The 18,927-nt window shown below is 42.9% G+C and overlaps 1 protein-coding gene, 1 non-coding gene and 1 pseudogene across 3 annotated transcripts in view; 2 read left to right on the forward strand and 1 right to left on the reverse strand.

Moving 5' to 3' along the window:
- The window catches only part of l(2)37Cd (general transcription factor IIIC subunit l(2)37Cd), a 34,640-nt gene extending 25,458 nt beyond the window's left edge, over positions 1-9,182 (forward strand). The window contains exons 11-12 of one of the 2 annotated variants that reach the window (XM_080282152.1): positions 517-682; positions 8,630-8,844. In XM_080282152.1, the coding sequence (XP_080138278.1) occupies positions 517-682; positions 8,630-8,730 (267 nt within the window). In that variant the 3' untranslated portion in view covers positions 8,731-8,844. Of the gene's footprint in view, positions 1-516; positions 683-8,629 lie in introns of both variants that reach the window. The other variant, XM_080282153.1, reaches the window with a different exon arrangement.
- A 1,131-nt stretch (positions 9,183-10,313) lies between these two features.
- On the reverse strand, positions 10,314-10,433 carry LOC145412341 (5S ribosomal RNA; annotated as a pseudogene).
- A 728-nt stretch (positions 10,434-11,161) lies between these two features.
- On the forward strand, positions 11,162-11,280 carry LOC145412324 (5S ribosomal RNA). Its single transcript, XR_013899582.1, has one exon. It is a non-coding gene; the product is annotated as a 5S ribosomal RNA (ribosomal RNA).
- The last annotated feature ends 7,647 nt before the right edge of the window (positions 11,281-18,927 follow it).

An 18,927-nucleotide genomic window follows, 5' to 3' on the forward strand; every position in this document is an offset into this window, starting at 1 on the left:
GAAGGGGAAAGAATGAAGGAAAAAAAGACAGAAGAGGAAGTCACCTGTAGGCATAAGGAAGAGGAAAGAACGAAGGAAAAAAAGACAGAAGAGGGAGTCACCTGTAGGCATAAGAAAGAGGAAAGAATGAAGGAATGAAATTTAATCCCCAAGCTAGGCAACTAAGGCCATATAGCCCCGCTAGTTTACAGGAGCACGCTACCAATCCCGAGGCTCGAACTCACGACCCCCGAACCACGAGCTCGATGCTCTGCCTCTGAGCCACTGTGCCCCCTAGCATGAAGGAAAGAAAAACAGAAGAGAATGGAAGGAAAGAAGGAAGGAAGAGGGGAAAGGGCAGCCACCCAAGAGCAGCACTACATCAAGTTAGTGGATGGTGAGCACCCTCACCTACCTGAACTTGAAGCATCTGAATTTTCTACATTCAGACTGTACCTATCTTGCCTATCCCAAAGTCAGTGTGTCTGTGCTTTATATGACTGAGGTCATTGGGAGTTGTACTTAAATGCATTGCAGTACTGTGACATAGAGGTGCCAGAAATCCAGAAGGTACTGGAAGAGAGCATCTTGAGTGGCGCCAACCAAGAGTGCTCGGAGAAGTATGGATGGCTGCCTGCTGGGGTGGAAGCACGCTGCAGGGACATCATGTCTCATCTTATTGAGAAGACACTAGCTGAGAGAAGTAAGTTCAGTAATAGTGTGCTATGCAAGAGGTTTGGCATAAGAAATACTAGAGAAGTGATGTGAACCAGTAGGTAGAGATGGTTTGAACATGTTGAGCGTGTTGAAGTTTTGCCCTATGCCGGTATGTGTCATCATCAAGGGTCCCACGCCCCCCAGGATGGGGTACAGTTGGAGGGCCTGGACAACCACTCCACAAAAAGAGATACGGTATAACTTTACTTGATATCACTCACTGCAGTACCATATTTATTAAGTACTTGCGCTGTTATTTGACAAAAGAAATGGTGTTTCCGTGGCCTTTTATGCACAATATAAAATGAAAGGCAATGATCACAGCCTGTATAAACACTATGTGGGTATCTTGGCTCACTCAGCTGTGTAGAGACCTAAAAAGGGAATGATGGTTATGTAAGGTTGACTTGATTTCCAAGTCACAGGTTTCAGTATTTCACACACAAAAAGTATCACTTCACTTAATACTGCACATTGCACTATTTGATAAGCACTTGCACTGTTATTTGGCTATAACAATGGTGTTCCAGTGGCCTTTCACGCAGGAGTAGAGGCCCCTAAAGGGGATGATGGTTACAAAAGGTTGACACGATTTCCAAGTCACAAGTTTCAGTATTTCACACACAAAAAACTATCACTTCACTCAGCATTGCACACTGCACTATTTGTTAAGCACTTGCACTGCTACTTGGTGATAAGAGTAGTGTTTCAGTGGCCTTTCATGAAGAGCAGAGGCACAAATGGGGGATGATGGTTATGTAAGGTTGACACGATTTCCAAGTCACAAGTTTCAGTATTTTACACACACAAAAGTATCATTTCACTTAATATTGCACACTGCACTATTTGTTAAGCACTTGCACTGTTTGCTGGTAATAACAGTGGTCTTTCAGTGGCCTTTCCTGCACAAACTAGAACAAAACGCAAGGATCACACCATATGTAAACGTTGGGCAGCTGTTTTGACTTGCGTGCATCACCAAGTCTACACGAGATTCTTTGAGGCCGCCATCGAAAATATCACTGTATTGAAATCGTAATGACTTTTTTAACATCAACAGAGTATAACTTTTTAATTATTATTGTAACGATTTTGTCACATTTATAATGGGGCATCGTATAATGAGGCTCCACTGTCTATATATATTGGTAATCTATAAGGTATAGTAAAACCTGGATAAGTTGACCCTGCAGAAGGTAGAATTTCCGGTAAGTTGAACTCTGACCGAGGTGTGACTTAGAGTTTATTCAAAGGGTTACATTTTAGTTTCTTATATTGCAATTGCTGCATTTTAGTTTATTATATTCCAGTTGTTACATTTAAGTTTAACTGATTGTAAAATGAAGCAGATAAGTGCAGAACTGTATGTACCATACAGTAATTAAGTGGTTTGCTCCCCTCCACCTATGCAACCTCCTATCCTAGCCTAGCCCATGATATGCACCAAATTTTTTTTATTGTTTATTTTTATTGCTTTATAAATGTTTCTTTATTTTAGTGTTAATAAACAAGTAATCACATATAATTTGCGACTATTGTGGGGGATGATATAGGTTTTTTTTGCAATTATACTGTATCCGGTTACTCAGAAAATTCGTTGTTGAACTATCCAAGAGCTCCGTATAATTCGACATATGCAGGGTTTACTGTAGCTATCAGCATTTTTTGCATTAGCTATACAAAATCAGAGTTGCAAGTCATCATCATCATCATCTAATCCTGTGTTGCCCCATGAGGAGCGTAGGAGCCTGGGGCTAGGCAAGTTGGTCCTGACATTTACGATGAGAGTGGCCACTGGCCAGCCTCACTTATCCGTAAGTGGCATTACTCTATCTCTATATCTATTGCATTACATGAGCAATAAACCCCAACCACCCCATGGTTATAAACCTGAACTGGCTCAATCTGACTGGAGCGTCTTAATTGTTCACTAAGGTATCAGGTGCCATAATTTGGTTATTTGGTTACCACCCAATTTAGTAAAGGGTTTCCTGGTGTACAGCAAACCATTTGGCTTGTCACTTAGTGTAGAGTCACCGACAGACAGAAGGAAGAGGAAGAATGAAGGAAAAAAAAGACAGAAGAGGGAGTGTAAAGTCACCCGTAGGCAGAAGGAAGAGGAAAGAATGAAAGAAAGAAAGACAGAAGAGGAAGGAAGGAAGAGTGGAAAGGGCAGACACCCAAAGCAGCACTACATTAAGTGAGTGGATGGTGAGTGCCCCCACCAAATTTAGCACAAAATTCCTTAAAGTCCAAGAAAGGCAATGAAAATTCATTATCCATCATTTAAGCCTACTTTGCCCCATGAGAAGCATAGGAGCCCAGGGCTAGGCAAGTTGGTCCTGACATTTAAGATGCTGAGTGGCATTATGTGAGCAGTAAACCCCAACCATCCCTTGCATATAAACCTTCATGTATATTTTTTTATTTTATGCATTTTACTGAGGAGTAATAGAAATAAATTAAAAGAAATTGAATTTCAACTCTTAGCTCTTGTAGGCCTACCATCAAATGTAAACATGAAGCCTAAGTCATACCATTGATGGAAACCATCAGTGTACACTGTGTGTGTGTGTGTGTGTGTGTGTATTTACCTATTTGTAGTATACAGAAATTGAGCAATGCTCGTGTTGTCCTGTCTCCATATCCACATTTATCAAGTCTACCTTTACACACATGAATGTTTTTCTCATGCACCACCTCTTTGTCTAAGTCGTTCCAAATATTTAAGTATTTACCTAATATACCTAATTGTGATATACACGGAATGTACTATGCTCGTGGGTTTCCGTCGCTGTTTCTCAATAAGTCGAATTTAACTTTAAACTCGTTTAAGTTTTTAGACTGGACGATCTCTTTGTCCAGGCTATTCCATAAGTCTATACTTCTGTAAGGAAAGCTATATTTCTTGATATCCTTCAAGCATCTTGACTTTTTCAATTTCATTCCATGTCCTCTTGTTGCTCTCTTATCCCATACAAACAGATCTTCTTTGTCAATTTTATCTACTCCCACCATGGTCCTGAACACCGCAATCATGTCTCCCCCTCTTTCCCCTTTGCTCTAACGAAGGCAAATCCAGTTTTTCCAGCCTCTCTCTGTATGACAGGTCTGTCAGACTAGGGACCATCTTGGTTGTTGTTCTTTGTATTCTCTCAATCTTGTTTATATCTTTCTTTTTGTGTGGGGACCACACTACCGCTGCATATTCTAACCTGGGGCGGATCATGGCCACTATCAATTTTTTCATCATTTCCTCATCCATATAATGAAATGCTACTCTTATGTTAGTCAAGAGTTTATAAGTCTCTCCAACTATCTTGTTAATGTGCTTTTCTGGTGACAAACTATCTTGGACCAGCACTCCCAAATCTTTCTCTTCTCTCCTTTTTGTGATTAATTCATTACCCAACAAAATAATTCAGTGATGGTCTCCTGGTACTTTTACCCATTTCCAATATTTTACATTTCTTTACATTAAATTTCATTTCCCACGTCCGGCTCCAATTGTGTATCCTATCCAAATCCTCCTGCAGTATGTGTGTGTGTGTGTGTGTGTGTGTGTGTGTGTGTGTGTGATTGGTTTACCATCTTGTTTGCAGTTTCCTACCTGTCTGCCACAGCTCCTTGACAAAAGACTGCTGTCTAGGTATTGCTTTTCTGTCAAGTTTCCAGTCTAACCACAGTGTTAATTATATAATAGTCTAAATATTCAGTATTTTTTTGTTCAAGCATTTTACCATCCAAGACAGTGAACGGGATGTGGGATACGACTGTATTTTTGGAAAATACTTTAGGCCTAATCATTACAGTCTTGGTTCACACCTATAATGGTGGAGATACAAATGTTAGAAGTCATGCGTCAAGAGCCAGTGGATAACACATTTATGTATTTTTCATTGTTACTCAGCTGATTCTGATACGATTCTGATTATTGGATAATTTTTCCCATCCAGTACAGACATGTATCATATATTAATTGGCATCTGCTTGCCGATTCACAGCAGTAGGTCTGCTGTACTTGTTTATGTCTTTATTCATTAAATGTTGCATGAGCCCTTTCACTCACTGTAATGATATTTATATATCATCATCATCATCAACCGGACCTCCTTTCCCACCCAAGGGCAGGGTGAGGAGTAGCAATGTCCAGAGAGCCCAAAGTTGCCCAATCCAATGGGCCATGCTTCCATTCACTTATCATTCAAGCTCCTGAAATCCTGGCTTTATCGGATACGCCAGAAACATTCACCATATTCTGTAGCTTCACATAAATGCATCTGATTGAGTCAATCTGGACACTGCCATGTTAACAAGGGGTGCCAAAATCCCTGATCATGCACTTCTCCTCACAACATTCATCCAGCCAGCTCGATCTCTTGTCAGTTCCCTAGCCTCACCGACTTCCATACCTCTCCTCCTCACACACTCATCCACCATATCTCTCCACCTTCTCCTTGGCCTACCTCACCTTCTCTCTCCTTCAGATTCGCTCAGATATACCTTTTTCACCACTCTGTTGTTATCCATTCTCTCCACATGACCATACCATCTCAGTACACTCTCTTCGATTCTGGTGTCCGCCGACTTCCTCACTCCACACCTTTCATCCTATCCACCCTCTGTACTTCACATACATTCCTCAGCAGTCCCATCTCCACTGCTCTTACTCTTGACTTTTCATTTTCATGCCACATCATAGTCTCACATCCATATGTTAAAGTTGGCACTAACACTTCCTCATGTAAGCCTCGTGCAGCTGCAACACTCAAGTCTGTTTCTTATCAAGGCCTTCATTGCCCCAGCTACATTTCTTCCTTGTGTCACTCTACTTTCAACTTCTTTTGTACATTTTCCTCTCTTTTCTGTCACCTTACCTAGGTATTTGAACTCTCTCACCAATTCCAGTCTCTCTCCATTCACTGTAACATCATACTGGAAGTCACCTTCTCTCTCAATAACCATCACTTTACTCTTTTCTACAGTTACTCTCAAGGCATGATGCTCACAGACATCAGCAAAGCTCTTTCCTAGCCTACCAAGTTCTTGTCCGGTACTTGCAAGCAGTACTGCATCATCAGCATACAACAAATTTGAGATATTCCATCCATCACTATTCATTACCAACGCCATCCCTCTCCATTACTCGTGTTTTTACTTCTCTCATCACCCCATCCATATATATATTGAACAACCATGAGGACATCACACAGCCTTGTCACACGCCCACACCAATCGTGAACCATGCACTTAGCTGCCCATTAACCCTTACACATGCTTTGCTGCCATCATAAAAACTCTTGACAGGACCTAACAGCTTACCATTTACACCGTGCATGCGCTTTCCACAATCCTTCTCTGTCTTCTTTGTCATATGCTTTTTCCAGATCCATGAATGCCATAAACACCTTATGGTTCTTCTCACAAGCCTTCTCTGCTATCTGTCTCACTGCAAATATTTGATCCACACATCCTTTGCCACTCCTAAAGCCACCCTGTTTATCACTCGCTAGGACTTCTGACATTTCTGTAACTTTCTCTATAATAATTCTTCCCTATACCTTTCCTACCACACTCAATAAACTTATGCCACGGTAATTCTTGCACTCACTTCGCTAACCTTTATTTTTGTACAGGGGTACAATCACAGCCTTTTTCCACTCTGCAGGCACAGTTTCACTCAGCCATGCCTTCATACATATCTCCAACAAGCACTTCATTCCACACTTTTCACTACACTTAAGCATCTCTGCATACACCTCATCAACCCCAGCAGCTTTCCCGTTTTTCGGACACTTCACAGCACTCTTCATCTATGCAAGTGTCACATCTCCTGGCACTGCATTCCTTCTCTGCACACCCCCAGAACCAATCATGTTTACAGCCGCTTTATATATATATATAGATAGGTAGATGGATAGATACACAGTATATATATATATATATATATATATATATTAGAGATGTGCTGATACCATGATGTTGGCCGATACCAATACTCCGATACTAACAAATGGCCAATACTTTGCCAATACCGATACTTCTTTCTTTTGATTTTATTTATTTGATTTTATTTTGATTCATTTGATGCCAGTAACATGAGTGTCGTTAATGCAGGAGCAATATAATAATCGATATACGTATAGTATTAATATACGATAATGGTACATCATACATGTAATTGGAAGTCAGGTATAATTATTCCCTTGTACAAAGGAAAAGGGGAAAAAGAAGTGTGTGGTAATCATAGGGGCATTTGTCTTCTTAGTATAATAGGAAAAGTGTATGGTAGGATACTTATAGACAGAGTTAGAGAAAGAACAGAGAAATTAGTTGGAGAAGAACAGGGAGGCTTTAGGAAGGGAAGAGGTTGTGTAGATCAGATATTCATTCTTAGATCTTTAGTGGAAAAGTTTCTAGAGAAGGGAAAGAAGTTGTATGCGGCTTTCATGGATTTGGAGAAAGCATATGACAGGGTGGATAGACAAGGATTGTGGAAAGTGTTAAGAATATATGGAGTAGATGGGAAGTTGTTGAATGCTGTGAAGAGTATGTATGATGGTGCTAAGGCTGCAGTGCGTGTGGATGGTGAACTAAGTGAATTTTTCTCTTTGAAAGTTGGTTTGAAACAGGGATGTGTCATGTCTCCATGGTTGTTCAATCTGTACATGGATGGGGTAATAAAAGAGGTACAAGGTAGGGTAGTGGATGTTGGAGTGGCCCTGGTGAGAGAGGATAGTGTTTGGAAACTCCCTGTACTGTTGTTTGCAGATGATACTGTGTTGTTGAGTGAAGATGAAGGGAGCTGCAAGGCTTGGTGGATGAGTTTGAGAGAGTGTGTAAGAAACGGAACCTAAAGGTGAATGTAGGGAAGAGTAAAGTGATGGTCTTTGAGAGAGGTGAAGTCAGTGAATGTATAGAGAGGTTGGATGGTGAGGAATTGGAAAATGTGAGTACGTTTAAGTATTTGGGTAGTGTGATGAGTAAGGATGGAGGTTTGGAGGGTGAAGTGCTTGAAAGGGTACAGCAGGGAAGAAAGGTTGCTGGTTCCTTGAAAGCAGTGATAAGAAACAGGGAAGTGAGCATTGAAGTAAAAAAGTTACTACATGACAGTATTGTGATACCAACTCTAACGTACGGAAGTGAAGCTTGGACGTTGTTGGAAGGACACAAGTCAAGAGTGAGAGTAGTGGAAATGAGTTATTTAAGAGGAGCTTGTGGAGTCACGTGGAGAGACAGGCTGACGAATGAGGATATAAAGGAGCGTTGTGGTGTTGATGTGGATGTGATAGGAAGCGTTGTGAGGAACACACTGAGGTGGTTTGGCCATGTGGAGAGGATGGAGGGTGAAAGACTGACGAAGAGAGTGTATGTGAGTGAGGTGGAGGGTGGAAGAGGGAGGGGGAGACCGAGGATGAGATGGAGGGATGGGGTGGAGAGGTATATGAGAGAGGGGGGTGTGAGTTGGGAGCAGGGTAGTGAAATGGCGGGGGACAGGGCGACTTGGAGGCGATTTGTTTGTGGCCACCCCAAACGGGATTGAGGCGTCTGGCAATAGATAGATAGATAGATATTATAACCATTTGTTTATCATTGTCATGAAACATGAGTGTCTTGAATCACATGATAAACCAGAAAGGTATCGGAGTATCAGCCATATCTTTACCTTGCTGATACCAATATTGTCAGCACATCCCTAATATATATATTTTTTTTACCGTACCGTATGCTTCCTGATCAAGATTATTTTATTCAGGTTTAAAGAGTAGTATTGGTGCAGTTAGTAAAGGTTATAATTTTATCCTTCTTGTTCAAAGTTTCTTTTAAACTGAATATGGTTTCTTGCCCTGGCAAGAATAAAAGACAAAAATCATTGGATTGCAGGGATCATTTCACGGTGAGATATCCTAGCTAATTTGCTTTACATTTGCAGCGGAGAAGGGTCAAGGCCTGGAAGAGGAAGAGCTGCGATCCAACTCTGATTCCGACTCCCCCACTGAGGGCAACTCTACTGAGGAGGATGCTGCAGAGTAAAACATACGAAGAGCATTTAAGCGTGCTGCTTAAGGAACGGGCAGTTCTGTGTTATGGATCACTTCACACAATGCTCTTCACCACAGTCATTAATTTTTTGGCTAACAAGAGGATGGAGAAATGGACTGATGTCTTGAAAATACCTGTGTGATGATATTGACTGGTAACCTCAAGCTTGATACCTGTATGATATTGTTTTGAAGATTAGGTTTCCAAATACTGTATTGTGTATAAGGCCTAACAAGGTCCAGAAAGAAAGATGTGCTGTGATTGCTTTGGATCATGAAAGGCTCAACATTTGTTAAATTGCAAGAATAACGATGGATCAAAGTTGGCTGCTAGAAAAGTGAAGGTAGTTGTCAAAGCACATGTATATTTTGCAAAACTATAGGGCAGCATGCTAAATACAACAGTATCAGTACAGTAAACTACTGGCAGCCAAGGGTGTAATGTCCAGGGAGTAATAGTAAAATATAAAAAGTCAGATTGTAATACCGTTGTATCATTTTCATTTGATAAATTACCGTATTTATTTCATATACTGGTTGGCGAAATGAGCAGATCCACATTGTTTACCATACAGAAACTTTTTTTTTTTTTTTCAACCCTCTCGCACACCACCATAAGTTTCCAGTAAGTTTTGGAGCCAGGCACAAAACTAAAACCCCGCTTAAGCTGCCTCCACTCGCACGGAAAGGAAAAAAATTCTAAGGCCAAATTTACCCTCAGAAAATGCTTATATTGTTATAAATCGTAGCCCATCATCTACTATAAGTTAAGCAAAAAATAAAATAAAATAAAATAAAATGAATGTACAGAAATGAAGCAAGAATAAATCTTATTTGGGTGAAAGCTATACTCGGTTTCACGGAGTCTGACACACTGATTTTGCCAGCCGAGGACAGGTGGATCTGGTAACACTGCGCGAAGTACTCGGGCTGTGATTGGTGGATTTCCGTCGTGTTTGAACGTGCTCCAAATTGACTTTGTATTCCAACCAAGGCCTCATTGATTTGTAAGATACTGGATTATACAGATATAAATTAAAGCAATATCTTTAATGATAAATATGTGCCTTTTAAAATACTAAAGATAAACCTGAACGACAATGATAAGAAAAAGTAAGTAAAGTCGCGACTGGACGCATGCGGACAAGTCAGCGACTGATTTAAATTCATTTCATTATGTTTGATTTCGTTTATACTGCACGCGGTTTTATTATAGCAGCATAGTTCAATTATTATTTTCTCATGGAGTTTGCTTTTATCTTACTTTCCTTTCTTCCACCATTAACAAAAATTCGGTTCATTCTATAATGATGTAATCCATTACTTTCCCAGCTCTTTGTCAAGTGGGCGGAGATACATACTTGAGGATGCAATGTGACCAGGGATAGGGTGTCCGTCTGTATGTCTGTCGCTTATGATACGAAAATGTTAGGGAAAATCAGATGCCAAACTTATTCCATCCATCCATCCATTGCCAGACGCCATGTATCCCAAACGGGGTGGTCAAGGGCTTAGAGTTAATTGTTTTACAGGGAGGGGCACTAATCCTCCACCAACCCCACTTGACACGTAGGGATGCCAACAGCATCTGGTGTTCCCAGGCGGTCACCCATCCAAGTACTAACCAGACCCAACGTTGCTTAACTTCGCTGACCGGACGGGAAGCGGTGTACTCAACGTGGCATGTTCATGTAAGAAATAATTTAACTGAATCTGACTATGAATACAAACAAATGCAGATTTTTAAAGCTACTGTTACCTATGAAGGTAATGAAAATGTGTATGTACACTATATGTACTGAGAATAGCATGTATTGACCCCAGTGAGGTTTTGTGTGTGTGTGTGTGTGTGCTCACACAAATCATAATTATTATGAGATAAGCTATGCGTCTCTACGGTCAGGTTGTATATTAGCAGATTAGGTAATGAAGGGCATGGTGTAGACTGTAGATTGTGACACTGTGTTGTAGTGGTGGGAAAAACATTCGAGCCTTCACAGGACCTCGGGACCACTTCGCTATGAACGTCTGAATTCCCGCCACAGTTGCTGACTGTTGTCCACATGCGTCCAGTCGCGATTTTACTTACTTTTTCTTATCATTGTCGTTCAGGTGTATCTCTAGTAATTTAAAAGGCACATATTTATCATTAAAGATATCATTGCTTTAATTTGTATCTGTATAAACCGGTATCTTACAAATCAATGAGGCCTTGGTTGGAATACAAAGTCAATTTGGAGCACGTTCAAACAATGGAAATCCACCAATCACCGCCCAAGTACTTCGCGCAGTGTTACCAGATCCACCTGTCCTCGGCTGGCAAAATCAGTGCGTCAGACTCCGTGAAACCAAGTATAGCTTCTAATAACTTCCCAACATCACTGCAAAAAATTTTTCCCGGAATGCGCAGTTGCAAAGTATATGCCAACGGCCATGCCACGTTGAGTACACCGCTTCCTGTCCGATCAGCGAAGTTAAGCAACGTTGGGTCTGGTTAGTACTTGGATGGGTGACTGCCAGGGAACACAAGATGCTGTTGGCATCCCTACGTGTCAAGTGGGGTTGGTGGAGGATTAGTGCCCCTCCCTGTAAAACAATTAACTCTAAGCCCTTGACCACCCCGTTTGGGATACATGGCGTCTGGCAATGAATGAATGATGAGAATTTCACGAGCTTTCTAATGAGCCCCGTGGCCATTTTATATGCCCAATAGTTTTTGAGTAAATCAAAAATAAACAAAAAATCGCCTAAAAATTATTTGTTTATCATTTCATATGTTATTACTGACACTGTAACAAACATATATGTATATTATTTCCAGTTTTGCAGCCCAAAGGTTAAGGATGCCCATGATATAATAGACATTGTTATAACCCTTACTGAGAAAATGAATTTTGAAAAGTTAGGAGGGGTTGGGCACATTAACAGCACGGAAGCTCGTGCCTGTAAGCCGAGAACAGTATGTTTGTTTCAAAACTTTTCCCAAAGTAATTTGCACACAAAGGTTATTTTGCTTTACAAAAGTATGCATAAAAAATCATCAGCTTGCTCATGGTCATTTCGGATTTGTGATGTCACTTACACTTTCCAACTAAAATGCCTGAGAGAAAAGCAATGAAATGCATCACATTTACCCTATGAGAATATATAGTAAACACACATTTATACCTTAAATATATGTATAGGCTGGAATAAAAACTAGACAAAGAAGCTGTTACTCACATCCTCTAGCAGTGTTGTAATGCTTCCAGAATGTTGAGATGGAGTTGCAGATAGGAAGAAATGTACGATCACAGCCCATGTGTGCGTGATTATTTGTGATGTGTTTGTGTTAGTGTGTGTGTGTGTGTGTGTGTGTGTGTGTATTTGAGGTGGCGATAAGAGGCAGCTGTCTCCATAGTGATGGTGGTAATGGTTGTACCAGTGGTGGTAGTGGTGGTGACAAATGAAGGTGGCTTTGACCACAGAGGGCGGAGGGTGGTTTATCATCGCCTCACTCTCCTCCTCACCCCAGTCACTCTCAAAACCACTCTCCCCAGATTCTTTGTCTGTGTCCTCTTCACTTTTAGTTTCACTGAAAAAATATTTCAGGTACTCCTCCTAGGATAACCCTTTCCCTGCCATCGTGGTTACTTTCAATATTGCAAAGGAACAGTCATGAGTGGTCATAAATTTGAAAATTGGATTTCTCTGAAAATATAAAAAAAACACTTATACACCTTCTTCACTGACACACTTCACTACATAACACACTATCACTATAATACACGTAAGATATGGACGGGTGATGTAATAGAAAACGAAGAATAAAATAAAATGTATGGTGCGCGCTAGTACACCCTCCTTTCCTGACTGCTGAGAGGACACAGCTAATAATGGGCTGCTTGTTCGTGTGACAGGCTTGTGAGTGTTACCATATATTGCCCTCAGACCTGGCCACCCTAACCTATGACTCACGAAAATGTGACACACTTTCAGCCACAGGAAAAGTTTCTTAGATCATTTATAGGGAAATTGCGTCATGGTGCATCATCAATTACTCTTCAGACTGCAAGCACTTTGGCTCATATTGCGTCATCGTGCACGAGGAGGTTAAGTGTGTTGGGGTGGGGGTTGTGTACGAAGTAAAGTGATGGTTGTTGAGAAAAGTGACTTGGTGGAAGATTGTAGGTACCGCTGTACCTCAGTGCAGTGACAAAAAAGAAGTATGGTAGCTAAGTGTGTAAAGGAAGTGGAGGGTAGAATGACTCATAGTGGGAAAATGATGTGTGCCATGAATGTCTCAACAATCACTTTCTAGAAATGTTAGGGCCATGATATGTAAAGCTGTACAAAATTGCACCAATGCCAAGTAGTTTCTAAGTGATAACCTTTTATCCGGGGAAGAGCCTCCAAATTTTCATGCCTCCTACAGTAACCTTTCAAAGGCTGTCCCTCTCAACTCAGATCCTGAAACCATCATTTACAGCACAGTGACAACAGACTCCGTCATGATGGAACTGATCAGCTCACCCTGTAATTCTGCATTCCTCATGCTTTTCCCTTTTTACAAATGCACCTGTGGCTTCCCCAACCCACACTAAATATACTGCCTTTACTGCACCCTTCCCCCATCGTATTCCCTTCCACCCCTGCTGTTGCATCCCCAAAACATCAAACTTTAAATATACAGGACTTTCTAAGACAACAATACATGAATGTTCACAGAATTCCCTTGGCTCAGCCTTCCTCCATCACTGACCCTTTCTTCCAGATTTTCCATATGAGGGTCTTGCATCATTCTCCCAGCCTTCCCCCAGGAGGAACCCTTCTCCCTTCCTTCCCCCTACCATCTCTATATTGGCACACCCTCATCCTCCCACATCATTCTATCAGACTACTCCCCTACCCAGTACTTCACACACAACACATGTAGGCAAGGTGCATAATGTTCAAGGGACAGTTGAGGTTTATTCCTAAGGTGGAAACACTGTGAAAGACCCTTGTGGGAAAGCTAGCTAACATTCTTGCCATTACATTTGCTATAAATTCTGCCTAAGAGGAAGTCAATCAGAACACTCCCGTACTAGAACCTGCCCTTCCCAAAACTGCTCCACGTTAGGATACAGACTAAATACGCAAACTCTGTCCTATACAATCTACCAGCCAACAAAGCTCCAGATCCAGATGGAATTCCTCCAATAGTTTTGAAAAGTGTTTCCCAGAACCTGCTCATCTTCTAGCTTAATTACGGTATTCAGTTCAAGTTCACCCATTACAATTTTCTTATGAACTGAGGACACCTGTAAACTTTTTTTATTTGTTTTTCTGTCCTTTGTTCATCTTATATTAATTATTAACTAAAAAAAAAAAAAAAAAAAAAAAAACGAATCCCCTTGTCAGGTCCACACTGTAAGGTGGATGAGAGAGGTGTCCTAATATTCTCTCTCACCAGCTTCCGGTATTCCTCTCACCATTTTATGGATACATCTACCTAGTTATTCAAACTCCTTGCTAACCCCACCACCACCTACCCTGACCTCTGCTACTGCCTTCACTCCCCCCCCCCCCATAAAAATTATATTAAAAAAGATTAAAGCCTGTAAAGTTTGTCTATCCCAAAGAAAACTGAATAAAAGTACGATGAAATCACGATCCATAAATTTTAAGATATACTGCATTTAATATTTTTTAGGTAATGGGAAGTGGGAAAGACAGTCTAAGGATGACAGCTCCAGAGATGACCAGCTGTGTATTATCTATATACTGTACATGAAAGACTGGGAACCAGTTAACTTTTGGATTAAAGAGTTGGGCAGAAACAAGGTGAAAGTATACCTACTGGTATACAGTTTAAAATGCCCGCCGCAGGACCTCCCACCTCACCACCCCCCACACCACCACCGAGCCGCCACCCCACCACCACCCCGGGAGGACACACCGGTGAGGTTAGTGACCCCGGGCAAGAGGGTCATCGGGGCATCCCGACCCTGAGCCCCTATTCCCCGCAAGTGCCCCAACCCCAGGCGTTCAGGCAAACTGAACTACTGTGCGGGCGGGGTAGTGACCGTCAGACCAGGGGTGGGACTGAAAAGAGGTCAGTCCCAGGTAATACCGTCTTGACGGTCTTGTTACACCCTCTAGGGCAGGAAGAGGCCCAAGGGCAGGAAGAGGCCCAAGGCTACGGCCAAAAGAGAGAAAGAGAGATAGACACAGGCTACGGCCTGACAGAGTGTGTAAAGGGGAAGGTGACCCCAGGCTCCGGCCTTAACACGCTGAGGAGAGAGTTGCCTGTGTGCATCCCTCTCCAGTTGTTCTTTGGCTACGGCCAGAATACGGTCCAGGGTAGAGAGACCCTGCTACCGTACGTGTAGCGCTACCCAGTTACGGAAGCGGCGACTCGGGGTCGGCCTCTTGCCGGAACGGACGGGTGATCCCGTTTCTCCGTTAGTCGTTTTCCGTACGGGCAGACACTCGGCTTCGGCTGGGGCACGTACCAGGGTGGAGAATTCCCTGACGGTAGGATCTGTCCGTATTGGAGAGAGTGCGGCTCCTGAGCCCCTCACTCCGGCTTGTCTCCTACTGCGGGAGGAACACCACGTCGGCGGCACCTTGCCTCGGCGAAAGGGCGACCTCGATTACCCTATAGGTGTCCCCCGCACGCCGGGCAAGTTCACGGCTTCAGCCAAAGTTCACAATAGGGGAAGTAGAGTCCCGACTCACCCCTATGAACACACTCAGGGAATCACGAAGAGCGTGAGTCCCCCTTTAGCCTCTTTCCCTTCGGGGAGCCCTTCGTCGCCATCCAGGCTTCTAGGCCAGGAGGAGGCACTAGAGTGGTGGCAAGGCCCGATAACGGACTTACCGCCCACACCCGGGAGTTCTTTAGCCCTGTCGGAGCCCTACAGGAGACGCTGCCGCAGCCCAGCCCTGACGGCGCCTCTCCCCCTGAGCACCCGCAGTCCCGGGACGCCCAGGCCCTCCACCGCAGTCTACAACGACGGAGATCCAGGCTCCCTCGCTCCCCGGAAGCAGAGGAAGCAGGCCCGACTCCTCCGGCTGTTCGGCCCTAGCCCCGAGGGCCCCCGATCAGGTCGAGGCCCCCAGACCACAGGGCCTCCCTGCAACCCACCAGCGCGGCCCTAGGAAGGAGCCGCCCCTCAGGTCGAGGCCCCAGACAAGGGAGCCTCCCTGACAGTAAGTACCAGTGACTTAATAACCCAGGAAACAAGGGTAAGACAGTGACAGTGACCCAGAATACAGTGACAGTGATCCAAGGCACAGTGGCAGCGTCTTATAAAAGATATATTAAACAGTGGTATCACAGAAATTCGTGTGTAAAGTGTTAAATAACTCAGCACCCCCTGCATCAAGGAACCGGGGAGTTTTCTGTGGAATTAGAGGTAGGTGCGCGAGTGAGCCGAAAGGCAAGTGAGGTCCCCCCCCCCCCCCCGCGACTTGGTGACAGTGTCGAGTGTCGCCATCCGCACCCTACCTCTATTATAGTAATATCTCTGCCACAGACTCCCAATCGCAGTGATCCAAAGTGAAACTCCCCCATTTATTATTATCCACAAGTAACATGATAATTAATTCAAACTAACAATCACAGTGAGGTGATATTCCATTCAAGCAACAGTAAAGCATATCCACGACTGCCCTGTGCCACGTGTTAATATATATTGGATCAGTCTATGTAAATGAGTGTAATATTGTATCTCTGTTCTCCTATGTGCCAAATATCGTTGTATGTACACTGTAATGAGTAGAACTTAAGCAATAGATGTGATACGGTATACTGTCTCTTTTTATGCCCTGTTCCTTTGTTAGTGCATTACATCCGGTCTAGTAAAAGGACCCCGTTCCAGTGCTCGTGTTTTTACGACGAGAAGTCGCCTTAAAAACACAGCATTACACAGTTGTTGAAGAAATCTTTATGTAAAGCATAAAGACATCCCAATGAGGGTGGGGGGGGGGATATAGGGGAGAATTGGAGTCATCTAAATCAGAGTTAAAAGCAAAGGTCTAAGCACATAGCTTGAACAAAAGAGAAAACATACACAGAGCCATTTAGGTTTAAAAGTGGTGGGAAAGAGAGAGAGAAGCAAAGTTATTACAGATTTTCAACAGTGCCAGAAGTTGAAAAGACCAGGTATCGAAAGTTTACTGCATTTTGAACATGTACAATTGCTACTAATGGAATGAAAAAGATTTTCCATGACTCTGGGCACTAACATCAAAACACACGATTCAGGGGTAAGATGACTATTGTACCTTTGAAAAGTCACATTCTCTCTGTGGACAGGATTTGAATATGTGTACCAAAATCAAGGTTTTTCGAAATCAGTTATCTGGTAAAAACAGTGTTTTAAGGGAAAATAAATGATTATTTACAAGGGGATCCCCCAGGTTCCCACTCTGGCCAAAAACATGGTGTGGGTGGATGCTTACCACTGCACATTTTTTTCCCCTTAGTAGTAAAAACAATGGCCATGGCCACCAATACTGGCACTGATCCCTCAGGGACAAGGAAGTCTCACCTAGCCCACAATCTAGTCAAGTGGAGGTTTACCACTGCCCACCTGTGAAAGGGAGTCCCACCTTGGATAAAACTTGGTCTGGAAGCAAAATTTTGCTTTCCTATGTAAACACTTTGGCTGTGCATACCTGTAAATTGTTCGAGATGCCCGAGGGGCACTACTCCTCCCTCCTCCCCCCAACAGTGGGTGACCTATGAGAATTCCACCCTTGCCTAAAACCTGATCAGAGTGGTGATCTAACACTGTAAAACTTTTGTACCTAGGTAAAAACTTATTGCCGTGGGTATCAGCACTAACCACAACTCCCAAAGGCCACCTCCTCGTGGGGAGCCACCCTCAGGGGTTGGGATGGAATGAATACAAGTGTAGAGTTAACCTGGCATTCATCAAACAGGCATTTAAAAAAACACCTGTAATGACCTTCACAACTTAATTATTCTCCCCCCCCCCGCGGCCTAGATGTCATCATAATTGTCTCCAAGATTTATCATTCTCTAACTCTCCCCCCCTCCCTCCCTTCTGCTTCAGTAGCCAACCATACCCTTTCCGCTTCTTTTTCACAGTGACTGACTAAAACTTTTGGGTACAGTCAGCCTCCCGAGGTAGTGATGGTTAGCAATGCAGTCCCTCACCAATGTATCCTGCAGTACCAACTCTTTCTCCCTGATATTATGAGTCTGCACATGGCTACTCTCGATCCCAACCCCGTGTGTTTCGCCTTGCATGCCCCACCATTCATCACTGCTTGTGAATCCCTTTATATCTAACGAGGTCACCATTGTTTGTCCTACTTTCCACATATAACAGAAACACAGTGAAAACCTTGGCAAACTCCAGTCCATTCTCTAGGTTACAGGTCCCCCCACACCCTTAGCATCCCTCCCCCACATAATCACATTGTGGAAACCTTGAAGACAAATTTGGCACTGCAACTTTACTCACAGCAGGACTCTAATATTAATGTGCATATTTTTCAAGGTTCAGTGCGGTACACTATCCAGAACTACTGGAGATACACTGATGTTTGACAGTGAACGTACTGTACTGACTAGTTTTGTTGGTTATTATTTTTGTGTTACCTGTATTCTGTTTGGGAGTTGTATGAAAGGGTGTGATCGATTGGCCTCGTGGGGCAAGAGGTTAAATTTTTTGACTGACCTTTGAGAAATCTGTTTGCATATCAAGCTTCTGCTCCGTCATGTTGAAGGAAGTTGATGACTGAGGCAGAAATTCTATATCTCCTTGCACAGTCTTCTTGGGGGAAAGAACCTGTAAAAATTATGCCCTTTCTCAGTTTGTAGGGTCGATAACTGTGGTAATACATATGCTGTTTTGCACATCAGATTACTGTCAGACTATGCCCCTTTATTAATTATGTTCATCCATAATTGGTGCAGATCCCAACAAAACTTGCCAAATTTGTAATAAACCAGGGAAAGGTAGCACCAAAAATTGAGAGAGAGATCAACACACACTGAAATGGCATCTTACTGGCAAACAACTGAATACATCCATCCATCATCCAATCCTACGTTGCCCCATGAGGAGCGTAGGAGCCTGGGGCTAGACAGTTATTTTAGTCCTGACATTTAAGATGAGAGTGACCAGCCTCACTCATCCCTGAGTGGCATTACGTGAGCAATAAACCCCAACCATCCCTTGGATATAAA

This window comes from Coenobita brevimanus, chromosome 92 (genome assembly GCF_032717465.1).
Source record: "Coenobita brevimanus isolate Jiangsu-jjx chromosome 92, ASM3271746v2, whole genome shotgun sequence".
Classification (NCBI taxonomy): domain Eukaryota; kingdom Metazoa; phylum Arthropoda; class Malacostraca; order Decapoda; family Coenobitidae; genus Coenobita; species Coenobita brevimanus.